Source organism: Aphelocoma coerulescens, chromosome 8, assembly GCF_041296385.1.
Source record: "Aphelocoma coerulescens isolate FSJ_1873_10779 chromosome 8, UR_Acoe_1.0, whole genome shotgun sequence".
NCBI lineage: Eukaryota > Metazoa > Chordata > Aves > Passeriformes > Corvidae > Aphelocoma > Aphelocoma coerulescens.
In genome coordinates, this window is record NC_091022.1 from 7,360,477 (window position 1) to 7,380,821 (window position 20,345).

At 48.6% G+C, this 20,345-nt stretch overlaps 1 protein-coding gene across 3 annotated transcripts in view; it reads right to left on the reverse strand.

The window, feature by feature from the left end:
- Positions 1-2,956: 2,956 nt before the first annotated feature.
- The window catches only part of RXRG (retinoid X receptor gamma), a 37,211-nt gene continuing 19,822 nt past the window's right edge, over positions 2,957-20,345 (reverse strand). The window contains exons 2-10 of one of the 3 annotated variants that reach the window (XM_069022840.1): positions 14,609-14,868; positions 11,424-11,568; positions 10,588-10,767; positions 7,431-7,591; positions 6,556-6,685; positions 5,691-5,823; positions 4,869-4,960; positions 4,451-4,556; positions 2,957-3,708 (exon numbers count right to left, since the gene is read on the reverse strand). In XM_069022840.1, coding sequence (XP_068878941.1) covers positions 3,561-3,708; positions 4,451-4,556; positions 4,869-4,960; positions 5,691-5,823; positions 6,556-6,685; positions 7,431-7,591; positions 10,588-10,767; positions 11,424-11,568; positions 14,609-14,868 — 1,355 coding nt within the window. In that variant the 3' untranslated portion in view covers positions 2,957-3,560. The remainder of the gene's footprint in view (positions 3,709-4,450; positions 4,557-4,868; positions 4,961-5,690; positions 5,824-6,555; positions 6,686-7,430; positions 7,592-10,587; positions 10,768-11,423; positions 11,569-14,608; positions 14,869-20,345) is intronic. The other 2 variants (XM_069022841.1, XM_069022842.1) reach the window with 2 other exon arrangements.

Genomic DNA, 20,345 nt, shown 5'->3' on the forward strand with positions numbered 1-20,345 from the left:
CCCACAGCCACAATGCTGTCAGATAGCCCTGGGGTGATAAAATCCTCTCCTTTTACCCCTGAAATCCCCCAGAACAAGCCTGTCTCAGGTAGAGTTAATTGCACAGAGAGTACAGGAAGAGAGGAGAGGGAAATGGAGTGGCAACCACTGGCCTTGATTAGGTAGAGGTTGGTCTTTGTCCACTCATGCTGATAGACACCTGGAGATTTATCAGGGCTTCTCCATCACGCTTTCCACCACAATGTACCTTGCCCCCGAAAGAGGATACAAACACTGCTTCCCACTGCCATAATCAGCTCTGGGGAGCCCCATGTGCCTCCTCTTCCTCCCCCTCCCCTCTGGGCCCTCTGGTGCTCCAAGAGGTACCAAGTGAGCACAGCCTCCCAAGCCTCCCAGCTGGGCCTTTGATGGGAAAGCAGGGAGCTGGGAGGAACATAGAGGGGAAGAACAGAGTAATCAGGCATCAAAGGGAACCTCTCAGGGGAGCTCAGGTGAGATGGTGAATGCAGTCCAGGGGCCCAGTCCAGACAAGAGGTCCTTGAGGAAAGGCCCATGTTGGTGGCACTCAGTTGGAATCACACTGTCTGAAAGGCATGTCAGGTCTACAGGATGTGCCCCCAAATCACTCAATCCATCAGGGAGCCCAGAGTCAAACTGAACATAAACCACCTCAAACTTTTATAGTTTGAGATTTATTTTTTTCTATTCTCAATCCAGAAGTGCTGTTGTTGGACTCAATAGAAACTGAAGCAGCTGCTACAGAACCCAAAACTCCACTGTTTTTTGAAGCCCCCTCCACAGAGCACTGCAGAGTGAGCAGCTCAGAATTAATACATGCTTTGACACATTTGGCCTGTACACTGGAACGAAGCTTGTCCATGGTGGGGGGCACCTGCTGCTAACTCAGGAAGCTCATGAGATGTGATGCATGGTGGGAAAGAAAATGGTCTTGCACTAGTCATTCCCAGAGCCTGGATTATTTATTAATCCCAGAACTTAATCCGAAGCTATGAGGGGCTTCATAGGGTAACCAATGACTGTTTTCTTTGGCTTATCAATGATTGTGATTTCTACTATTTCATGAAAATTAGGTTTTTCCAGGGCTGAAGACTGGGGAAGCTCCAGCCATGCCAAGCTGCTGTTCTTCTGCAACAACTCACAGAAGGATAACCACACCAGTGAGCTATTACCAACTGCTATGGGATTTGTTCCTCTGGGTGTCTAGAGACTCACTCCTATGCTTTGCAAGGCTTGGGGAAGCAGAGCTCTTGGACAACACCCCTGTATAGAGGTCTACAACATGAATGAGGAATCCGAGGGTTAGGACCAAATCCAGGAGATTAGATCAATCTTCAGGTCCCCAGTGACAGTGATAGAGCTTGGTTGCTCCATACTTGTTTCCTCTGCACAGAACATTTGTCTGTTAGTGGCACTTTCAAATGAGCAAGTGGTGTCTTATTCACAGAAGCCACCCTGAGTCTCATGGTCTCTCTGCCCTTCCAGACCCAGGGTGGGGGAGTTTGTGGTGAGGTGTGTGTTAAGCATACAAATTTTTCCAAAAACCCAGTAGTCATCTGGAGAAACAGGGCAAAGCCCTCCTCAAACTGCAGCCTGGAGACCTTGTGGCCCAGAACCCAGAGACCACCCTTCCAGACTGCTAAGAGTGAGGGTGTCCAGCAGCCACAAATGGCCACCTTGAGACTTCCTGCCCCGTTTTGGTTATTGTATCCCATCACTTCCAATATCAAAGTATCACAGGCAGTGGTCTGGATTTGTTTACAAACAGTGGACCGAGATCAGCATCATTCAGAAAAGAAACCCAACTCAGCCAGCTCTGTTCTTAGAAGTTTACGTCTCTTAGAGGGGAAGCCTGAGCAGCCCAGGCTGGAGGTGACCTTTTGCTCCATCTAACCAGCAGCATGTGGTACCATCCCAGCACAGTCTGCATGCAGCATCTCAAATTCCAGCAACAGTTTTACAATGAGCAGGTTGTGTATTTTCTGTATTTAAACACTTCTCTTTTAATAGAAAATTACCTTTTCAATTAAAAATAGCTTCTTGATCAGTGCTTTTCACATATTTTGAAATTCTCCATGGATTTTTCTTAGAAGGCAAAGAAAAAATTAAAGTGTTTTCATAAGGTTGCAGTTTTCCCTCTTTTTCTCCACTCTTTTAAATTCACTTTTTCCTTCTCACAGTGAAATACTGGAAAATGAATCATGTCCCCGTGTGGGAGCTTTAACAAAATGTTTCATTTTTATCCTTCTTCCTTTCCTGTTGTCAGTCCTCCTCTCCCTCGAACTTCCCCGAGCCGGCAGCATTGCAATCTGTCACGCAGACAGACGAAGCGCGGCTGCATCTCACCCCACTGTCTGCTGAGAGGGTCAGAAGGGGCAGATCACTTAACACTACACCTGTTTTATGAATAATAATACAGACAGTTTCACTGGGTTCCTGGGAGGACATTTTCCCACCAGGATAAGCGCCGCATATTGAACAAATTAATGTCTTTAACTCGTTTGACTCTGGTTAGCTCAGTTGCAATGGGAAGCTCCAGTGGTGCCATTGGAGCAGGGGAAAGACCAGGCAGGCCTTTGAGGATGGTTTGTTAGTGTCTTGTTCTTTCCTTCCCTGCAAGTTTCTCTCATGGAAGTGTGAGATTATAAATTTGGGGTTTGTTAATCTGTTTCCAGAGCAAAAATATGGAGGGAATAGGACCCATGAAGCTTCAGAAAAATGGAAGTTATCGATGAACACACAAGGTCTGGGTCACCCCAAAATACTCCTCCTGGATCAAAATGAAACACTTTGGTTCTTTCCTCAGTGGCTGGACTAACTCAGGGAAAAAAAAATACCAACAAAAACCAAACTACCCAAACAACCAAAACCAAACAATCACCCCCCCACACACACACAAATTAAAAACTTGCTTTTAATATTACTTCAAAAACTTCAAAGAATTCAAAGAGTCCTAGAGTTTCTTTTTAAGATGGTGGAATGAAATGTTTTGATTCAAAGCAGCAAGTTTCGCTAGGTCTTTCCTTAGCAGGAACAAGAAGAAGCAATACATGTCCTCTCTTGGCCATAGGACCATGTACATCAGCACAAACAGTGATGTCCCAGGTGACATTCCTGCCCTGATTTGAGCTGCCCAAGGGTCTCAGGAGGGACCTCAGCCCCATCGACCCTCAGCCCCATCCCAAGCTGGACCTGTGACTGCAGCAGAAGAGGACACTGCTCTGCCAGCTCCAATCAGTGCCTCACTCATTTTATTTTATTGGTTTTGTTGACTTTTATTGAGAATGAAAAAATAATTTAAAGCAATTATCTGTACAGGGGGCAGGGGGATGGTTAGCTGGGTAGGGGATCTGTGACCCCCCCAGACAAGCCAGGGAGGGTTAGAGGGGGTGATTTACAGCTGTACAAAACCATGACAATCCCACCGAGGAGGAGCGGAGGGCAAAGGACATCTCTGGAGCTCTCACAGGCTCAGAGCAGAGGGGCAGGAGGCTGTGCAGGGGCACAGGGGGACAGGGGCTGGCCAGACAGGGGCCAGACCCTCAAGTGACCTGCAGGGGTGTCTCCAGCATCTCCATGAGAAAGGTGTCGATGGGGGTGTCTCCAATCAGCTTGAAGAAGAAGAGGTGCTCCAGGCACTTCAGCCCGATGGACCGCAGTGCCGGCAGACGCAGAAGGAGTTTGGCAAACCTGGGAGAGACCAGATTCAGAGGCATGAGGGAGGCCACTGGCTGCGTTCTCCCACTTCTTTCCAAGCCTGCATAAGCCCAAATTCTCCCAAAAAATGCTTTGGGGCATTCTCAGACTTAGATTCCCTCAAGCTTTCAAGATAAACCTTTGTTGCCTCGTGTGGAGGGAATATATATCTTTCTAAAACAGAATTTGGCTTTTTTAAAACTTCAAAGAAATAATGAAAAAAAGGGAAAAATTTAAAAAATAGAAGATACATCCATATTCTCCCTCCAAGATTTGAACATCTTACAAGACTTACATCTCCATGGTGTCATTTAAATCTGTCTTCAAAAGTCCCCAGGCTCTGAGAGGGTGTGCAGCCCCTCAGCTGCCAGTCACTACCTCCCGTTTGGAGGCACAGCTGGAAGTGGGTGCAGCCGACAGCCTGTTCCCTGTTCCCCCTGCCCACAGCCCGCTCGCAGCGTCTGCGGTGACAGCGACAGCCAAAAATACCAGAAGATGCTGCGGGCGCATCTCTTGGCTGGCGGCGGCGGGGACCGACGCAGCTACCGGCGCTTTGAGAGCTCGGCCAGCAGAGGGTAGGATTGGATTGGAAAGCAAGAAAATTCCATCTCGCGAGCCTCCTAAAGGCTCCGGATTTGGGCACTGTGGCTCAGGCAGAGCCAGCACGGACAGCCCAGCCCACCTCAGTCTCCTCTTTCCAGGGTAGGTATGGTGCTGCCTTGCCGGGGACACTCACCGCCCTGGCTGCTCGGGGTACTTCTGCTTCGTGTAGGCTTCCAGTGTGGCATAGACCTTCTCCCTCAGTGATTCCACTTCTGAGGGGCTGGACAAACCCTTGGCATCTGGTCAAGGGCAAAAATACAGGTGGGAAAGAAATCTCTGCAGAGGGGGTCCTTCCACTGCCAGCAGAGTGACTGTGTGCATGGGCAGGAGAGGACTCACGCTCTCTTTAATCATGTATCCAGGGGCTGGGACAAATCCTGGTCTACTGGAAGGTGTCCCTGCCCATTGGAGGGGGCTTGGAATGAGATGATCCTCAGGGTCCCTTCCAACCCAAAGCATGAAATCTGTCTGCAGCCCTGATGCTCACAGTGACCTGCTGTGGCCCAGAGGGAGTACTTGTCACCTGGGACTGTCCCCAGCCTCAGACTTACCTGGGTTAAACAGGACAATGGCTCGCAGGCACCCCAGCTCTGACTTATCCATCTGCATGTCTTTCATTTTGGACACCAGCTCTGTCAAAACCCTGCGTGTGGGGGACATGGGTGAGCAGACAGAGACCAGTTGTTCCACTGAAAAGCATCTCAGACAGGCACTGGGAATACCCGCAATTCTTCTCTGCAGGAAGAGGCATCTTTGAGGCACAGCCATGCCCCATACCACTGTTTTACATGTGCAACACCAGCATCCAGGGACCTGAGTATTAAATTTGCTCCTGTTCTCACTTTGTTCAGCATGCAGCACTCACAATTTACACTCACTTGAGGAAAACCACATCGGTTTTCTCCACTTTTTACTGTGTAGTGCAAAACATGGGCACTGTCCTTACACATGCCCGTTGTGTAAAGATTGGTGAGGCGGTGTCCTGCCAGGAAGGGAGCAGGCATGGCAGGCACAATATGTGTGCAGTTGTTACACAAGCAAGTTGGGGTTTAAGGCGCTGCCATCTAAAGCTCTTGGTGATCAATATCAGGCCTAGATACAGCTACAGCAAACTCTTGAGAGAGGAGCATTCCTCCCCGTGCACACCCAACCAAAGATCTGCTTCTGCAGCTGCAAATCCCTTTCCACTGTGCTTGTATCCCATTCTTGTTTTTTAAGTCAGTCAAACATCCCCTGCTCATTCTGAGCTACTTCTGCCCCAAATCACAAAGGGTTTGCTCTAGTTGCCCTTAAGGACATATTTCCCATTCAGAGGGGAAGGCAGAGCCAGCCTGGCCACCACTGCTGGGGAATGACAGCAACAGGCCACGTACCTATCAAAGATGGAGCCCACACCAGCACTGTGGGCACTGCTGCGGTGCACGTGCAGGCCTGTGGCCAGCAGGATCCCGTCCTGGACTGACACAGAGCGATGGGAGAAAGAGGCAATGAGCAGCTCATTCCAGCCTGCAAGCAGAGGAGTGCAGGACACGTGAGGCAGTGCAGCCAAAAATCAGTCCCACATGGAGCAGGAGAACTGATTTCTCCCTGATGGCTTTAGACTAAGCTCACAGGAGAGTTGGTACCTCAGATACCAACTGCACCCCTTGGCAACACTGCAGGGTGTGGCCTATCCCTTGGAAGTATCTGGAAAATGCTCTCAGGCACACGGTGGGACTCTTGGGGTTGTTCTGGGCAGGGCCAGGAGCTGGACTTCGATGATGATGCTTGCAGGTTCCTTCCAACTCAGAATATTCTATGATTCTATGACCCTGACCAGCAGCAAGCAAGGAGCAGAAACTGGCTCAAAGGGAAAATAATAATTTTTTTTTTTTAAAAAGGGGAAAATATCTGGGGTTTCTTCCTTAAAAACATATTCCTAGCAACTACAATCCCTTTACATCATTTTGCACGCTAGTGTGCCCCATGTGTAGTAGGATCTGCATCAACCAGATACAGTTATTCACTCTCCCCTGGCCCTCCCTGTCTGCATGAAGAGGGAGACAAACAACAGATTCTGCTGCCCCATCCACAACCTCTGCCAACCTCTCATCATGTCTCAGAACGGGTCGCTCACCCTGCAATAGCAGGAATGGATCGGCTCAGGATTTCACATTCACCATCCCGCCTGGCTGGCACGGCACACAGCCCAGAGAAGGGACAGGGGCACCAGGAACAGCCACAGGTGGGGGACACTACCTGCCCGGAGGAGAATGACTTGGTCTTCCAGCGTCAGGTCGGAGAAGTGGGGGATGCGCTTGGCCCACTCGACGAGTGTGAAGAGCTGCTTGTCAGCCGCATGGCAGATGTTTGTGACGGGGTCATTTGTCTAATTAAGAGCAATATCCAAAAGAAAAGAGCAGAGGAAAAGAGCGGAATTTGTCAATGAAAAAACTTTGATAATCACAATCTGCACTGCACACGGTATCAAGTTAACAATACTCAACGCCACAAGTACAATGCTCAAACTGCCAATAATCTCAGCTGTGTGCTGTTGGGAAGAGAGATATTTGCTACCACAGAGATATTTGCTACCACTATCCCCTCTACAGCCAGCCAAGTCAGCTGGTTGCTAGACTTTTCTATTTGCTTGCTGTCCTTTGAAAAGCAAGTCCCTGGTGGCCGGCTGCAGTCCTGCTCCCCAGGGCACATCTGAAAGCCAGGAAGCAGCCCCTGAATGGGCATGAGCAGCAGTTTTATCCAAACCAGTAAAACCACAGCAGTAAACCTGCTGTGTTCAGCTCCACCCCAGTCTTGATCATAGGGGCAGACAAGAAGTGTCCAGGGCTATGCACATGTGGAAGCTAGCCCAGGGCTCAGACTCTCCAGCATCTATTTCCCTATCTACTCATTGAAACTAAAGGAGACTTGGAAAAAATGCTTGGAAAATAATGTATAGGATGTTTTCTAGTTGTCATTCAGAGGAGCTACAAAAGAAAAACTATTGGTGAGTTTTAGGTGGTGTGAAGCAAAATCCCCTTATAAAATGCTCGTTGTTCACATGGCATTTGTCTGTTCAAATCCCAGCTCAAAGCCTCTCATTACTGGCTGCAGGTGATGTCAGTGGCTCTTACCGAGCTCTCTGTGCTCACATCACTGTACGCCTCCGTTTTGGGTTCGACTGCCAGCTCAGCTTCCAGGATCCTCTCCACGGGCATATCCTCGCTGCCATTGCTTGTGGACTCGGCCTCGTTCTCACTGCGCTCCCTGCTCCTCTGCCTCTCTTCCTGCACAGCTGTGGGACAGAAATACAGCTCTCTACATCCACAGCAACAGTCATCTGCTCACAGTGGGTCCCCTTGCCTCTGGGACAAGGGATGAGAAACCCTCTCAGGAGGGGGAGAACAGAAAATAAATGGGTATTTCAGATGTACACCCATTAAAATGGCTGCTCCCATACCAAGAACTCTGAGGTTGCTGCAGACCAGTAGCCTCCAAACTTGACAAAAGATTGTGATTTCCAAAGTATGAAACTCCAGAACAGAGGGAAGAGGAGTTGATACCTCCAGGTGGCAGCCTGGACTCGGCTGTCACTAGGTGCTGGAGGAGGCAGGAGGGATCCAGCACTCATATACAGGTTTGTTGTGCTCTCAGCATGCTTCCAACAGTCCCAGTGTGCTTTCAACAATCCCACAACAGTCAGATCATCCAACAGCAGGGCTAGGCAGTCCCGAACCCCAAGCTGGATTCACACATGCTGCTTATCTCATTCCTGAGCAAAATCCTACCCAGTCTGGCCCAGTCCTGGTGCCACCTCTCCCTCTACCACCTCTCTTCCTAATCCTCCCCACTAGAAAGTTCCTAGCACATCAGTGCCCCAACACCTTCACTCCGTTCTCCCTTCTCTGTATGTTTTCCAACATAGCTACTGACGGAAGGCACAGAATCATGAAATTCTCTCCAAAGCTCAGTTATTAACCCCCAGGGCTGCTCTGTGTAAGACAGGTCAGTGTAGGACATGTATCTTGTATGCCAACCCTTGTGTGCAATAGAAGTCCTGGGTGCACTTTTTTTTGGAGAAGTCCCAAAGGGAAATACGACAATCCTGTTTAAAAAAAGAAATTACCAGCAGGCATTATATTTGTTTAGTTCATTGCTGGGGAGAAATGTCCAAAAACTAATCCCCTCTAGCATCACTCCCCTGTGTGAGTAGGAGCCCAAAGTGCCTTGCACTAGCCTTGCTAATTAGCCTCTGGCTAATTTTAGGGTGTTTTAAGGGGAGGGCCAAATCAGGGGAGATTCCTCAGCACTAAGACTCATGACCACTTTGCAATGCTCAGTGCTTCCCTGTGTTTCTCCCAGCTGGGAGAATGTGCTTCCCAGCACTGCCCAGCTGCTGGGCAACTGGCAGCACCCAAGGAGATGTATCAGTGGGGTTTCCTGGCTGGTGCTTGTGAGGGAGGGCAGCACAGGACACAAGTGTATGCCAGCCAGCTGGCGAGAACATTTGTACTCTTTAGAGTAATGGACAGGAAAAGCCATGTAAGTGTTTCTGAAGTCACCAAAATCTTAGTGGAAGAAAGTACATGGCAAGGAAATACCAGTCCCATCACTCAGCTCCTGAACTCAAGCTGCAATCCAGTTTCTGGAGCTCCCAAAAACCCCCTGTGATTGCTGCAGCCAAACTCCCACAGGATCTACCAGGATCCTGGGGTTTAAATTTTCACTCTCTACAAAGGGAAGCTGCATTAACACCCTGGTCATCTGAACCACTTTGCACCCGGTTGTAAGGGAGAGCTATGCCTGGGATTAAGTTTTTGATTCCAGCATGGCATTTTGCAGTCCCCTGCTGCCCTAAGAGATTGAGGCAGCACAGCTTTGATGATGCTACAGGGAATAAGATGAGGTTTAGCTCATGCCCAGTGTTACAGCTGCTTCCCCAGGCTCTGCCCTGCACGGTCTGAGCTCTGGCACAGGGAGCAGTTTGCACGTTCCACAGGGGAACGGCGTGGCCTCCAAAAGGGACAGCTACATGTCTGTCTGCTAGCATTCAACCCTGAAGGCAGCTCAGTTACTTTATCTCAGAAAAAATGAGCTTAAATGCTGTGCTGGTTGCCACTTCCTGACCTTACATCTGTTAATATAATCTGGGAGACAATCCAGCTCAGCAGTCCTTCCTCCACCAAGGAGGGAGAACCAGCTGCAGGGGACAGGGGTGGTCAGATAACAGCCAAGCTGTTGGGCTTGCCCTTCCCTGCAGCAGAGACTTGGTGGCTTTTACAAAGATCTTCACACTCTCCAGAGCTGGGTGGGAGGGAGACAGGGCTGCAGGACCCTCAGCAGCTTTTGGAGGCTTCCCTCAAGTCAGTGCAAAACCCCTTTAAGTCCAATTGCCGCGGGTTTGATCCTTGCTCCACACTAAATCTTTTAGGTGGTTTGGGCCAGAAACACAGTTCTTTGGGAGTTTCAGTGGGTGCGTGGAATATGGAAAAGGCTTCGTGAATTACTTCCATACTGCTCTCTCCCAGAGCACAAAACCCTCGCAGGATGTGAGCTCATCTCCAAAGGTGAGGCTAAGAATGGAAATGACAGAGAACTATAAAATAAGAGATAGAAATAAGTCATTCACCCTTATCTTCCAGTACAAGAATTAGGTGGTGAAAAATGAAGTCAGTAAATCAAAAACAAAAAAAGAAAGCTGCTCTTCACACAGGAGACAAGGCTGCAGGACCCCTCACTGCTGGGTGCTGTCTGCAGCAGAGGTTTTCAGGGGTCTAAGGGGTCCAAGCCATTAAGGGTCACTAACTAGAGGCAAGGTTGGGTCAAAATCAGTTAATAGGTTCAATACTCACCAGTGTGTGTGTTTAGGTGAGAAGAAAAAAACATTGTAATAGCTTCCCCATCAGCCTCTTCCCTTATTAGTCTCTCTCCTTATTAGGAAAAAGTTTGTCCCAGAAGGGGTTGTCAAACATTGGAACAGGCTGCTCAGGGAAGTGGCTGAGTCACCACCCCTGGAGGTATTTAAAGGACAGGTAGATGTGGCACTTAGGGACAGGGTTTAGAGGTGGAATCTGCGTCTCTGGGCTAACTGTTGGGCTTGATTTTAAAAGTCTTTTCCAACCTAAACTATGATTCTCATTTCCTTTATGTAACAAGGTCCAAAATGTCCTGAAGTTATCAGTGTAGGTTTTTGGAATGCACCAGCCTTGGAAGGTCACCAAGAACCTGATTTATCCTAATGAATGAAGAAAAATTTCTCCAATTCCACTCCTTCCACCAGCCCAGTCCTACCTTCCCTCTTCATCCCCATGGCGAGGCACTTCTGATAGCGGCAGTACTGGCAGCGGTTGCGCTGGCGCTTGTCTATGAGGCAATCCTTGTTATCCCGGCAGGTGTAGATCAGATCCTTCCGGATTGTCCTCTTGAAAAAGCCTTTGCAGCCCTCACAGCTGTACACCCCATAGTGCTTCCCTGGGGAGGCAAGGGAATCAATGGGCAAGCAGGTATTTGCCCTTCCTTCCAGTGTGGAGGAGCTCACACCAAATCCAAAGGTAAAAAACCTGGCTGCAGGGCATCATCTTAGCAGGGCTGAACTGGCTTCAGGGGGTCTTAGCAGGAATAGTGACCAGCAGTAATCAAACTATAGGACCACTGTTTTCCTGTGATTAGGAGGGACTGCATCCCAGTGGAATGATGTGGAACATCTTAGCTGCAGTGCAAATGCAGAACAGCCACAGGCAGCAAATGGGGTGCACTGATTAGAAGGGGGTCTGTAAGGCACACTGAGGTACGAGAGAAAACCCAGACACAGCCAGAACCCAGCTAACACAAAGCACAGGTAAACAAAAACACAGAGATTTTGATAGATTTACATTTGGTAAACAGGGACAAAAGGTAAAATGAGATTATACACACAAGGGAGAAGAACATGAGGTTTAGGTTTGCTCACTTTTGGGCACAGTGCAACTAATCTGCAATACAGACAGCCAGACCCAGCCATGATTCCTGCAATTGGCAGTATGGCCCCAGCGAGCCCCCACACTGCTCAGTGCTGCACAAGCCTTGCTTCAGGGCACCAGGGGAGTTCTCATTGCACAAAGGCTTCCTCAGGAAAGAAAACCTCCTACCTGAGGACCTGTCCCCACAGATGGCACAGATGTGTTTGGCTAGGGAACCTGGACTTGTAGATGGATAATTCATGTTCCCGATCCCCGGGAGACCCGGCAAGGGCTTGACATCCTCCGAGCTGCTGACATTGTTCAGGACATTGAGCTGCAGAAGCAGAAGCCACAAGACAGGTTAGAGGGGAGACTTGTATCTCAATGACACCATCCCCAAATGGAGCTGACCTTTCCTGTGCTGCTCCCACAAGCTTATCCCCAGCAAGTCCATGGGGCTGCCACAGGCATACAGACATCCTCTGGTGAATCCAGCTGGAGCGGTTTAAGCATGCACTAAAGCAGATATGGCCTGATGTTGTAACCAAAGCCAGAGCTGGAAAAGGGCAGGCAGCAACCTCAGCTGCTCAGTTACAGCCTCCAAGCGATGAGGCTGGTGGGATTCTGCCTGCTTCATTAGAGGATGCTGATTGCTGGCTGCTGGCAGCCTCAAGCACTAACAGCTTAGTAAAGAAGAGCTTTGCAGCCAGATGATCTGTTGCAATTGAACCTGAACTGCTGCATGGCTAAGGAAGCTGTAAGAGCATTTAAAAAATAAATCAAATTAGGGGGGTTAGCTTGTCATATGCAAATCTTCATACACACATGAAAATGTGGCCATTTGGTCACTCTCTGGGACTTAGGCTCCCAAGCACCACCACAGGTGGCAGATTTGGGGTTACCAGATTGAAAAAAAAAGGGATCAGGCTGAGCATCTAAAAAGCAGCAGCTGTGAGATGCAGGCAAACGATGAGAGCCCCTAGCCGAGATCCCCAGGAGCTGCTCGTGGCTGCTGAAGTTAAAGGTTACAAACCCACATCGATTAGAGACCAAAGCCTGATGTTGCCCAGGGCTTCATTTTATTGCTGTTTGCTTTGGCACGTATTGCTGTTTGCTGCACGTTGGCAGGGCAGGGAGAATTAAGGGCCATTGAGCACATCTTGTCAAAAGCTGTCTGGGCAGAGTGTCTCTCCAAACCCACCATCAGATCACCTTCCCTGCTGTCATGGGTTAAGGGCTGGGGATGGTCGTTTCATCACTGAGTTTGCCTGGAACAGTCATGCCAATTTACCAGCTCAAATTCTTCCCAGCAAGAAGGCAGAAGCAGGGATAGAAAACAAGGGTTTGGATGAAGACCCAGCTAGAGCTTTCATTCCAATCTCCATAACATTTAAAAAGTAGATTTCATGCACATTCCTGCAAGCTGTCCATTTGCTCCAAGAAACTGCCCATTTCCCACAAAAAAGTATGATAATTTCCACAGTAAATTTCAGTAAAGGACAAGAGGTCACCCCATTGGAACTTCTGGACCTGTCATTAGAAAAATAAAAAGGTGAAGCCTGTTCTCATCTTCCCTCACCACTGTCCTTTCATTTTCAAAGCTTCAAAGGTCTAATAACATGGAAAATAAAAACTACCCATCAAAAATCAGGAGCCAAGTTGTTTTGCTCCACTAGAAAATAAAAGTGTATTGGGAAAAATTGCCCAGAGGAACAGAGGTTTGATCTCCCTGGCAGAGACTCAAACCAGGCACTGGCAACTGTAAATCCTTATGCTTCAAAATCCAGGCCAAGGAAAGGAGAAATAAACCCCTTCCTCCGTACAAGTGTCCATCATCTTGGCAAAATGCTGAGCCAGGAGGAACTTTTTATGGTTTAAAATGTTACTCAGAACTCAGGTACCACCTTTTCTTTCTCCCTGTCTGCACTTTGAAACAATAAAACGGAGAGAGGGTATATGGGAGGGGGACACACAGGGCAGTTCTAGCCATCAGTGTCCTCAGAGCTTGACTCCTGCAGGTTAAGTGCAATCATGTATGATAACTGGGACAACTGCTTGAACCCAAATCCATTAGCTGCCTCCCTGCTGAATCCCCAGGGTCCAGCTGTCTCCTTGCATTAGAGGCAACACAAATGGAACCCTCTCCTCAGATCTGGGAACTTGGCACAGTGCTCAGACTGGGGAAACCACTTCCCAGAGCATCCCCAACCCCAAAGGAAAGGCTTCCAACCAGCCAATACTGCTGCAAGTTCCTGTCCAGCCATCCTGTCCTTGATGTCATGGGCACAAATACTGTTAGATCCATGGGGAACAGTTAGCTGGTGCAAGGGGAAGAGGGATCCTCCAGCATTCCCACTGCTGACAGCTAGGGCCCACAAAGGAGTTGAGAATACTGGGGAAAGGTTAAGTCAAACCTTATCCTCTTTCAGAGCTCTTCAGGGGCCTCCCTATATCATCCTCTCCCAGCCTTCCAGCTGCTAAGAAGAGCTCCAGGCATTCCAAGGAGTAGCAGCAAGGTATGGAGCAGAGAGAGCTCTGTGACCATCTCCTTGCTGCTTTTTCAACAGGAACCATGAGGCTTCTGAGCACTTCCTACCTTCAGGTCCCACTAACAAAACACAAAATCTTGCTCATAAGAGGCAGAATTTTCACTTAGATATGGACTCCCAGAACATTTCAGCTCTCTGTCAAAATTCCACACTGCCACAACCCGTGCAGAAGGTAGTGCCAGGCTTTTGGAGCAGCATGTCTCTGTCCCACAGAGCCACCCTGGGATGCTCCCAGCCCATCCATGGCTTTGGGGAGGCATCAGCCCTAACACCTGGGTCTCCCCCTTGTCTGGAAGGGAAACCTCAGCACCCACGTGAGCACAGGCAGTAAGGATGGGAGTGCTTCATTTTGCTGCAGGCCAAGTTTATATGCATCACAGTAGGTGGCTGGCATTTAGCATTAACATTTGTCTCCCCCTAGAAAGTCCATCTCCTTTCCAAATAATGAAACGAAGTAGATATGCTTTTGCAGGAAGAAAGGCAATGTTTCACGTGCTGCAGCCCCTGGCTATCCTGTCTGTTTCCATGTACAGTAATTACACACTGCAATAGATGCAGTTGAGGGGAGCTGGACTGCACCCACAGTGAGAACAAACCTGGAAATTAGCTCTCTTCCCTTATCATGTAGGGTATTTTGAAACAGATACTGGTGTGGTCTCTGTGTCTATGCAAAGGTGATTTATGCAGGTACACATGCTAGAAGACGTTCTTTACAGCTGAACTCCTTGACTGACCAAACTCCCCACCAGCCAACTCTCTCTCAAGTTTTGGAACTTTACCATCCTGAACACTGAATTGTAGCAAAGAAAGTGTGCACATCCCCACCTGTGGACTGCTATGTGTCATGAAATTCATGCCCGGGGCTGAGGAGAGAGCAACTGGGTGTGAGCTGAGGGAGGAGGCAATGACCCTGTAGGGCGAGCCCAGGGCGTTCACCGGGGAGCCGATGGCGTTCATGGGTGATGGCAGCGCCCGCGAGGCGTTTGTGGGGGCCTCGAGGTAGCTGTGGGACCCCTCCACTGGATTCCCCGTGGAAAGGCCTGAGGACAGGCTCACGGACGTGGAGCTGGCGTGCACAGGGGAATCTGCAGAGAGAAGCAGAGATGAAGTACACCGTGAGTATGGCTGAGTGCACAGCAACCAGCTGCCCAGCCTCAGTTGTGTCAGCTCAGATGTCAACCAAGCCCCAAAACCAACCAACAAACAGGCCTCATACTATAAAGGGGAAAGAACAAAATGTTGGTTATAGTACAGGAAACTGAGTTATATACAGCAGCAAAACTTACTGTGAAGATAATGTTTAATAACAAAATATTCCTTCTCTGCTTCGGTGCCTCAGCAGACTTGGAAGAAGGCACCACTGCCTGCCTGCATCAGGCTGGTTTTCTCTGTACTCTTCCCTGAAGTCTCATTTCTTTTGTCCAAGACAGCTCTAGAGACAGCACACTACTCAAATCACAAAATCCCCACCAACCAGGCTGGAAACTCTGAATGTTCCCCATGTCTTATGAAGCACCTTTGCTCCTTGAGATGGCTCTGGCCTTGCGCTCCCACGGCTTAGTTTTCTCCCTTCCCACCCACGTGTGTCTCCTCTGTGCCATTTCACATGTTCACTCTCAAAGCTGAATGCCAGCATCTTTCATAGGAGCTGGAGCAACACAGGAACTGCCCGTGACACACTAGCAATGCAAGTTTCAGGACAAGGCAGCCACAAAATAATTTGTCCTTTATTTTTCCTGATTTGTACAAATCAGAGCACATTCTTTGACCACACAGATGTGCCCAGTCTCACAGCTACAAGGACAGAGGGTTCCCTCTCTCCACACTAGAGAGCTGCAGTGCACATCGCCAAGTTGAGCCTCACAGTAGCCCCATGAGATCAGTCTGCCCTCGAACCCTGCTGAGGAAGAGGTAGTGTAGAAAAACAGTATCACCTTGATCACTGCCACTTCAGGGCAGACTCTGAGGCTGAACAGCTCAACCAAGGCCTAAATACTGTCTTCTGTAAGACCAGTCTCAAATATTCAGAGGGTATCTAGGCATCAAATGCCCACTAGTCCCAATGGGTCATATATCTAGATGCATTTTAAGGATTTACATGACCTTTTCTCCCTCCCTTAGAATTTACCAGCCCTAGTTAGCATTAGCTGTCATTAACATTTCTGTGAACCATTATTTCTCTGTTGGTTTTTCAACACAGGAGATCATTCCCTGGAGTAGCAAGGCAAAGACGTTGTGTGGGAAGGTCACACAGTTGGTTTTTCGTGGCTGGCACAGAGGATACAGTCTCCCATTGCATTTGCAAGTAAGGCAGTGCTTTGGTGTTTTGTTTGTTTGTGTTTTTTCCTCCTTTTAACATTATTGCAAAGTTATTTACGTGACAGTGTTTGTTATTCTACCTGAAGTAACAATCAAATCTGATTCAAAGGGAAGATGCACAATAAAGACGGGAAAAGGTCAGCTTGCTGAATAACATTAAAGACATTTGTCAGAGTCAAGGAGGACTCGATCCGCCGTTATCAACCCACTTCAGACTTAATTCTGCAGAGGGAGGGGGAGAAAAGGTCTTTGTCAATTCTTGCTTTGGCTTTTTGGATCAATTCTCCCAGTGGGAAAGCGATGTGCAGCAAAAGGAAGCTCTCTCAGTGACAACAGCAGAAGCCTCGGAGGCAGCGAGGTGGTCTGAAGGCAGGGCCAGGGCTCCTGCCTGCTGCCACAGAGCCACCCCACATCCCCCTGCCACCATCATGGAGACATAGAGCCTGTTTTCTGTTAGCAGACAGCAAAATCCCAACCTTGGAATGGCTTCCAAGCACTAAAGTCCTTCATCCCAGAGACAGAGTGCCTTTAGCTTTGGGCAGAAGAGATGTGCTGTTTGCCTGGACCCCCCCATTACCTAAGCAAGCACTCAGCTCACACAGGCACCTTGGGGCTTAAAAGGACCATCCTGACTTGAGCCATTATTGGCTTCAGAGAAAAGCAAATGCATTTTTCATCACCTGTGGTAGCATAACACACAGTCCTCCCCAGCATGTATAGCACAGACCTAGAAAGAATTTGGTTTTACGCCTCTTTAAACAACCAGGAAAACAACGTTGCCTTTGAGGATTCCTTAGCCTGGAAAATAAGTCATTGCAGGGGATATTGGGCAGAGATCTATCACACCAGGACAGCTGAGCAGAAGAATGATTCTTCATCCTTTTCCATTAACACAGAAAAGGGCATATTTTGAAAGTATCATGCAGAAGATTTAAACCAATAAGAAAAAACACCCAGGAGAGTTATTTAAATGTTTGCTTTTATGCCAGACCTTATAGAAACACTGTCACTGCTAAGTTTCTCCATTAGAGAGGCTCCAAGTTTCATAAGGGCCCAGAGCAAGGCTTTCACCAAAGGAGGCTGCTGGCCAGGGCAAGCCCCACAGTGTGCTCATATCCCTGCCAAGGGGCAAATGTTTCAGGGCTGTGCCCAGGGGAACCCAACCCCCTAGACCCTAGGATGGGATCAAAGGTCAAAGCCAGGAAACCTAGAGGGCTTGTACCTCTGTTACCCCAGCAATGAGATACCAAAGAGGAAGCATGAATGCATGAAGGAGTGTTTGCTGATGGAGGTGAATGGATGGATAAATGACAATACCTACTGGAGAGCACAGAGGTGTAAAGTCAGGCTTTGCCAGGGCTTGATGACACAAACCAGAGTTAACATGCTTGTTTCTACAGTGCCTGGCCACAGTGTCCTGCCAAGGCTCTGACAAACCCCTTGGTCAAATCCAGCAGTGTAAACCTTCCAGTTACCAAACAACAACTTTATCCATCTGTTACAAATTGTAATAAAGTTCCCATTTCGAAAAGCACAACAGCAATGACAAAAAAGCCCACAAATAACAAAAAACTTTGACTTCCAGTCCCTTTCTGGGGTAAGTCTGCTAAGCCAGTCCCCAGGGGAAAGGAAATGCATTCTCCTGCACCTGGGGAAAATCCTCCTCTCAGATTCTCATTTTCAGGCTGGAGTGCTCTGAGAGGGATATAAGAAATGACTGTCAGCAGACCATCAGCTTGTGAGAGGAACAATTTTCATGGCTGAAAGGTGTGCAGGAAGAGCCATGCCAAAGCTTCCTTGACACTGGGATTAATTATTCGCTCAGCTGAGTATGCTCAAACTTGTTTCAGTTCACAGAAGCCAGGGAGGTTTGGACTGTGCAAACAGCCAAGACTTCAAGTTTTGAAAGAAAATAATCAAATTAAATGACTTCCGAGAAAATACTGGTGGTCTGTGTCCCACAATTCCCAGTAGAACCCAGAAAGGTCTTGGGCTCACCGGGATGGAATGGCTTTACTCGAGGTATTCTCTCCCATCATGTGGGGGACAGACAAATGGCAGCGGTGCAGGGCCAGCGAGCAGCTGCTCTGTAGCAGGGAAGCAGCTCTGGGACAGAGCAGAGTGGGCTGGGGAGACAGGACTCAGTCCCGCACGCCAGCCACGGCCGGCCGCCCCCGCCTGCGCAGCGGCACTCGGCACAGGTGACATTTACCCAGGCCGGGCAGGCCTGCAGTGTGTCCATCAGGTAACGCGAGGTGACAGCGGGGCCGGGGAGGCGGCCAGCGCGGCGGGGCCCGAGCCCAGGGCAGCCCCGCTCGGGAGCCAGGCCTCTGCGGCTGCACGGCCCTGCCCGCCGGCTGCGGAAGGCCAGCTGAGACCTGCATCGAGCACCAGGGCTTGCTGCTGCTTTGAGCCGCCCACTCCACATTCATCATTGGTTATTGCTGATCCACAAGTGGGGCTGTTTGTCTTTCTTCCCCGTTTCCCTTCTCCACATTAATGCGTGGACAGGTAGCTTCCCGTCCAAGTTCAGGGAAGCTCGATATTGCATTTATTTCTCCCCTGGAGGAGCAGGGAAAGAGAGGACAGGAGGATTATGTGGATTTTCCAGTATCTCCACTGCAAACACGCAGTTCCCAGACAACCCAGTGCCTCCATCAATTCTCCACCAACTCGCTTGAACAGAAACACAAACTCCAGCCTTCTCTTTGAAGGAAGCAAAGCTTAAGAAATTGCATCTGAGTGCTTCATTGTTTCAAAGTGCCTCTGCAAATTACAGCATTTTTTGTGGCAGGGAGCAGCTGGAAGTGTGCACACACGCAGACACAGCATCCATCCTGTTGCTTCAGCATTCAGAATAAGGATCATATCCAGTGCCAGCTTAGACATCTCTGCTGACATTAGAAAAAATAATGAAGGAAGACCCCAAGAAACAGTTCTCTGCATTTTGAAAATACTGCCCTTGAGGACATAAACAACAGCATTATATTCACCCACTGGCTACTGAAGCTGAGCAAGGACATAAAGTTTTGATACTCGACTTCCAACTGTGTTTCATCTTCACTTTAGCAAAATCCTAGTCCAGGAATAGGAAACTTGCATGAATAGCCTCATAAATCAGTGGAAGAACACCATCTACATCACAGCAGATGTGTAGGTACCCAACAGATGCACCTGCAGAGCACAAGAGCTCCAGGTCCACCACACCAAGGCTAAACAGCCAGGTCTGGGCTAACACAGCTAAACTGAACCAATGTGAGCTCGATAAAGGCACCTTGCATGCACCTCTGTGCTCCAAGCACTTCACAGGTAAAGCTGGGGAAGGCATGGAAACAAAGACTCCTCTTTTGCAAGAGTGCACAAGTGACCCCAAATACCTTGGTGAAGGCAGTAAGAAGAGAAGCATCCAGGCTGCAACCAATAAAACTGTCTTGATTTTCACACAAAAAATGGCAGCAAACATCAGTTTCAGCACTTACATCTGAGTAGAAAGAAGAATGAGAATGCAGAGACCAGAAACATCCAAGCACAACATGCACTGTCTAACCACCACAGGTTGCAAATTTGTTTTGGCTAATGCCCCTTCAGCTCTAACACTCAGCAAAGCCTTGAGAGAAATACCCATGTTCAGCACTGGGGTCTGACATCAACTAAGGTCTAAAGCAGTCCTTGAAGATCCCTGGCAAGCTTACAGATGATGATACTTTCAACATTCACAGTTTCCTTTTTAATATCAGAGAGAATCAAAAGCTGGAAGTCATCAAATAATGAAAAACACACTTGTGCTCCTGAGGCTTCGGAGAAAAGGTTCATTTCACTGGCACAAACATTTAAAGGTGTGAGTTCCCTTGCCTGACACATGACTTTGCAGATACTTCATCCTCTGCAGATCAGAAAGCACTGAGAAGTGGGAAGAGACAGAGAAGGGCTGATTTCAGGAGAGGAGCACGAGTGTGCGTGGGAGGTACAGCCTGGAAAACAGCTTGTCCTTGGGGACAACCTTGAAGGGGAAATACCTGTGAGAAACACTCCTGAAACTGGCTGCAGTTATGTAGCAGGGTACCCATGGTAACTGGAATCCAGCAAAGTTTTGCTTCTATGACTGCAGAAGTCATTTTTGTTTACTACATGGAAGATAAACCACAAAATTGTTCCCTTTCTGGTGATATTTTTAACTGTCCAAGCAGATTCCCACAGACAGTACGGATTGCCATGCTAATATCCCGCAGAAAGGTTAGTGGGC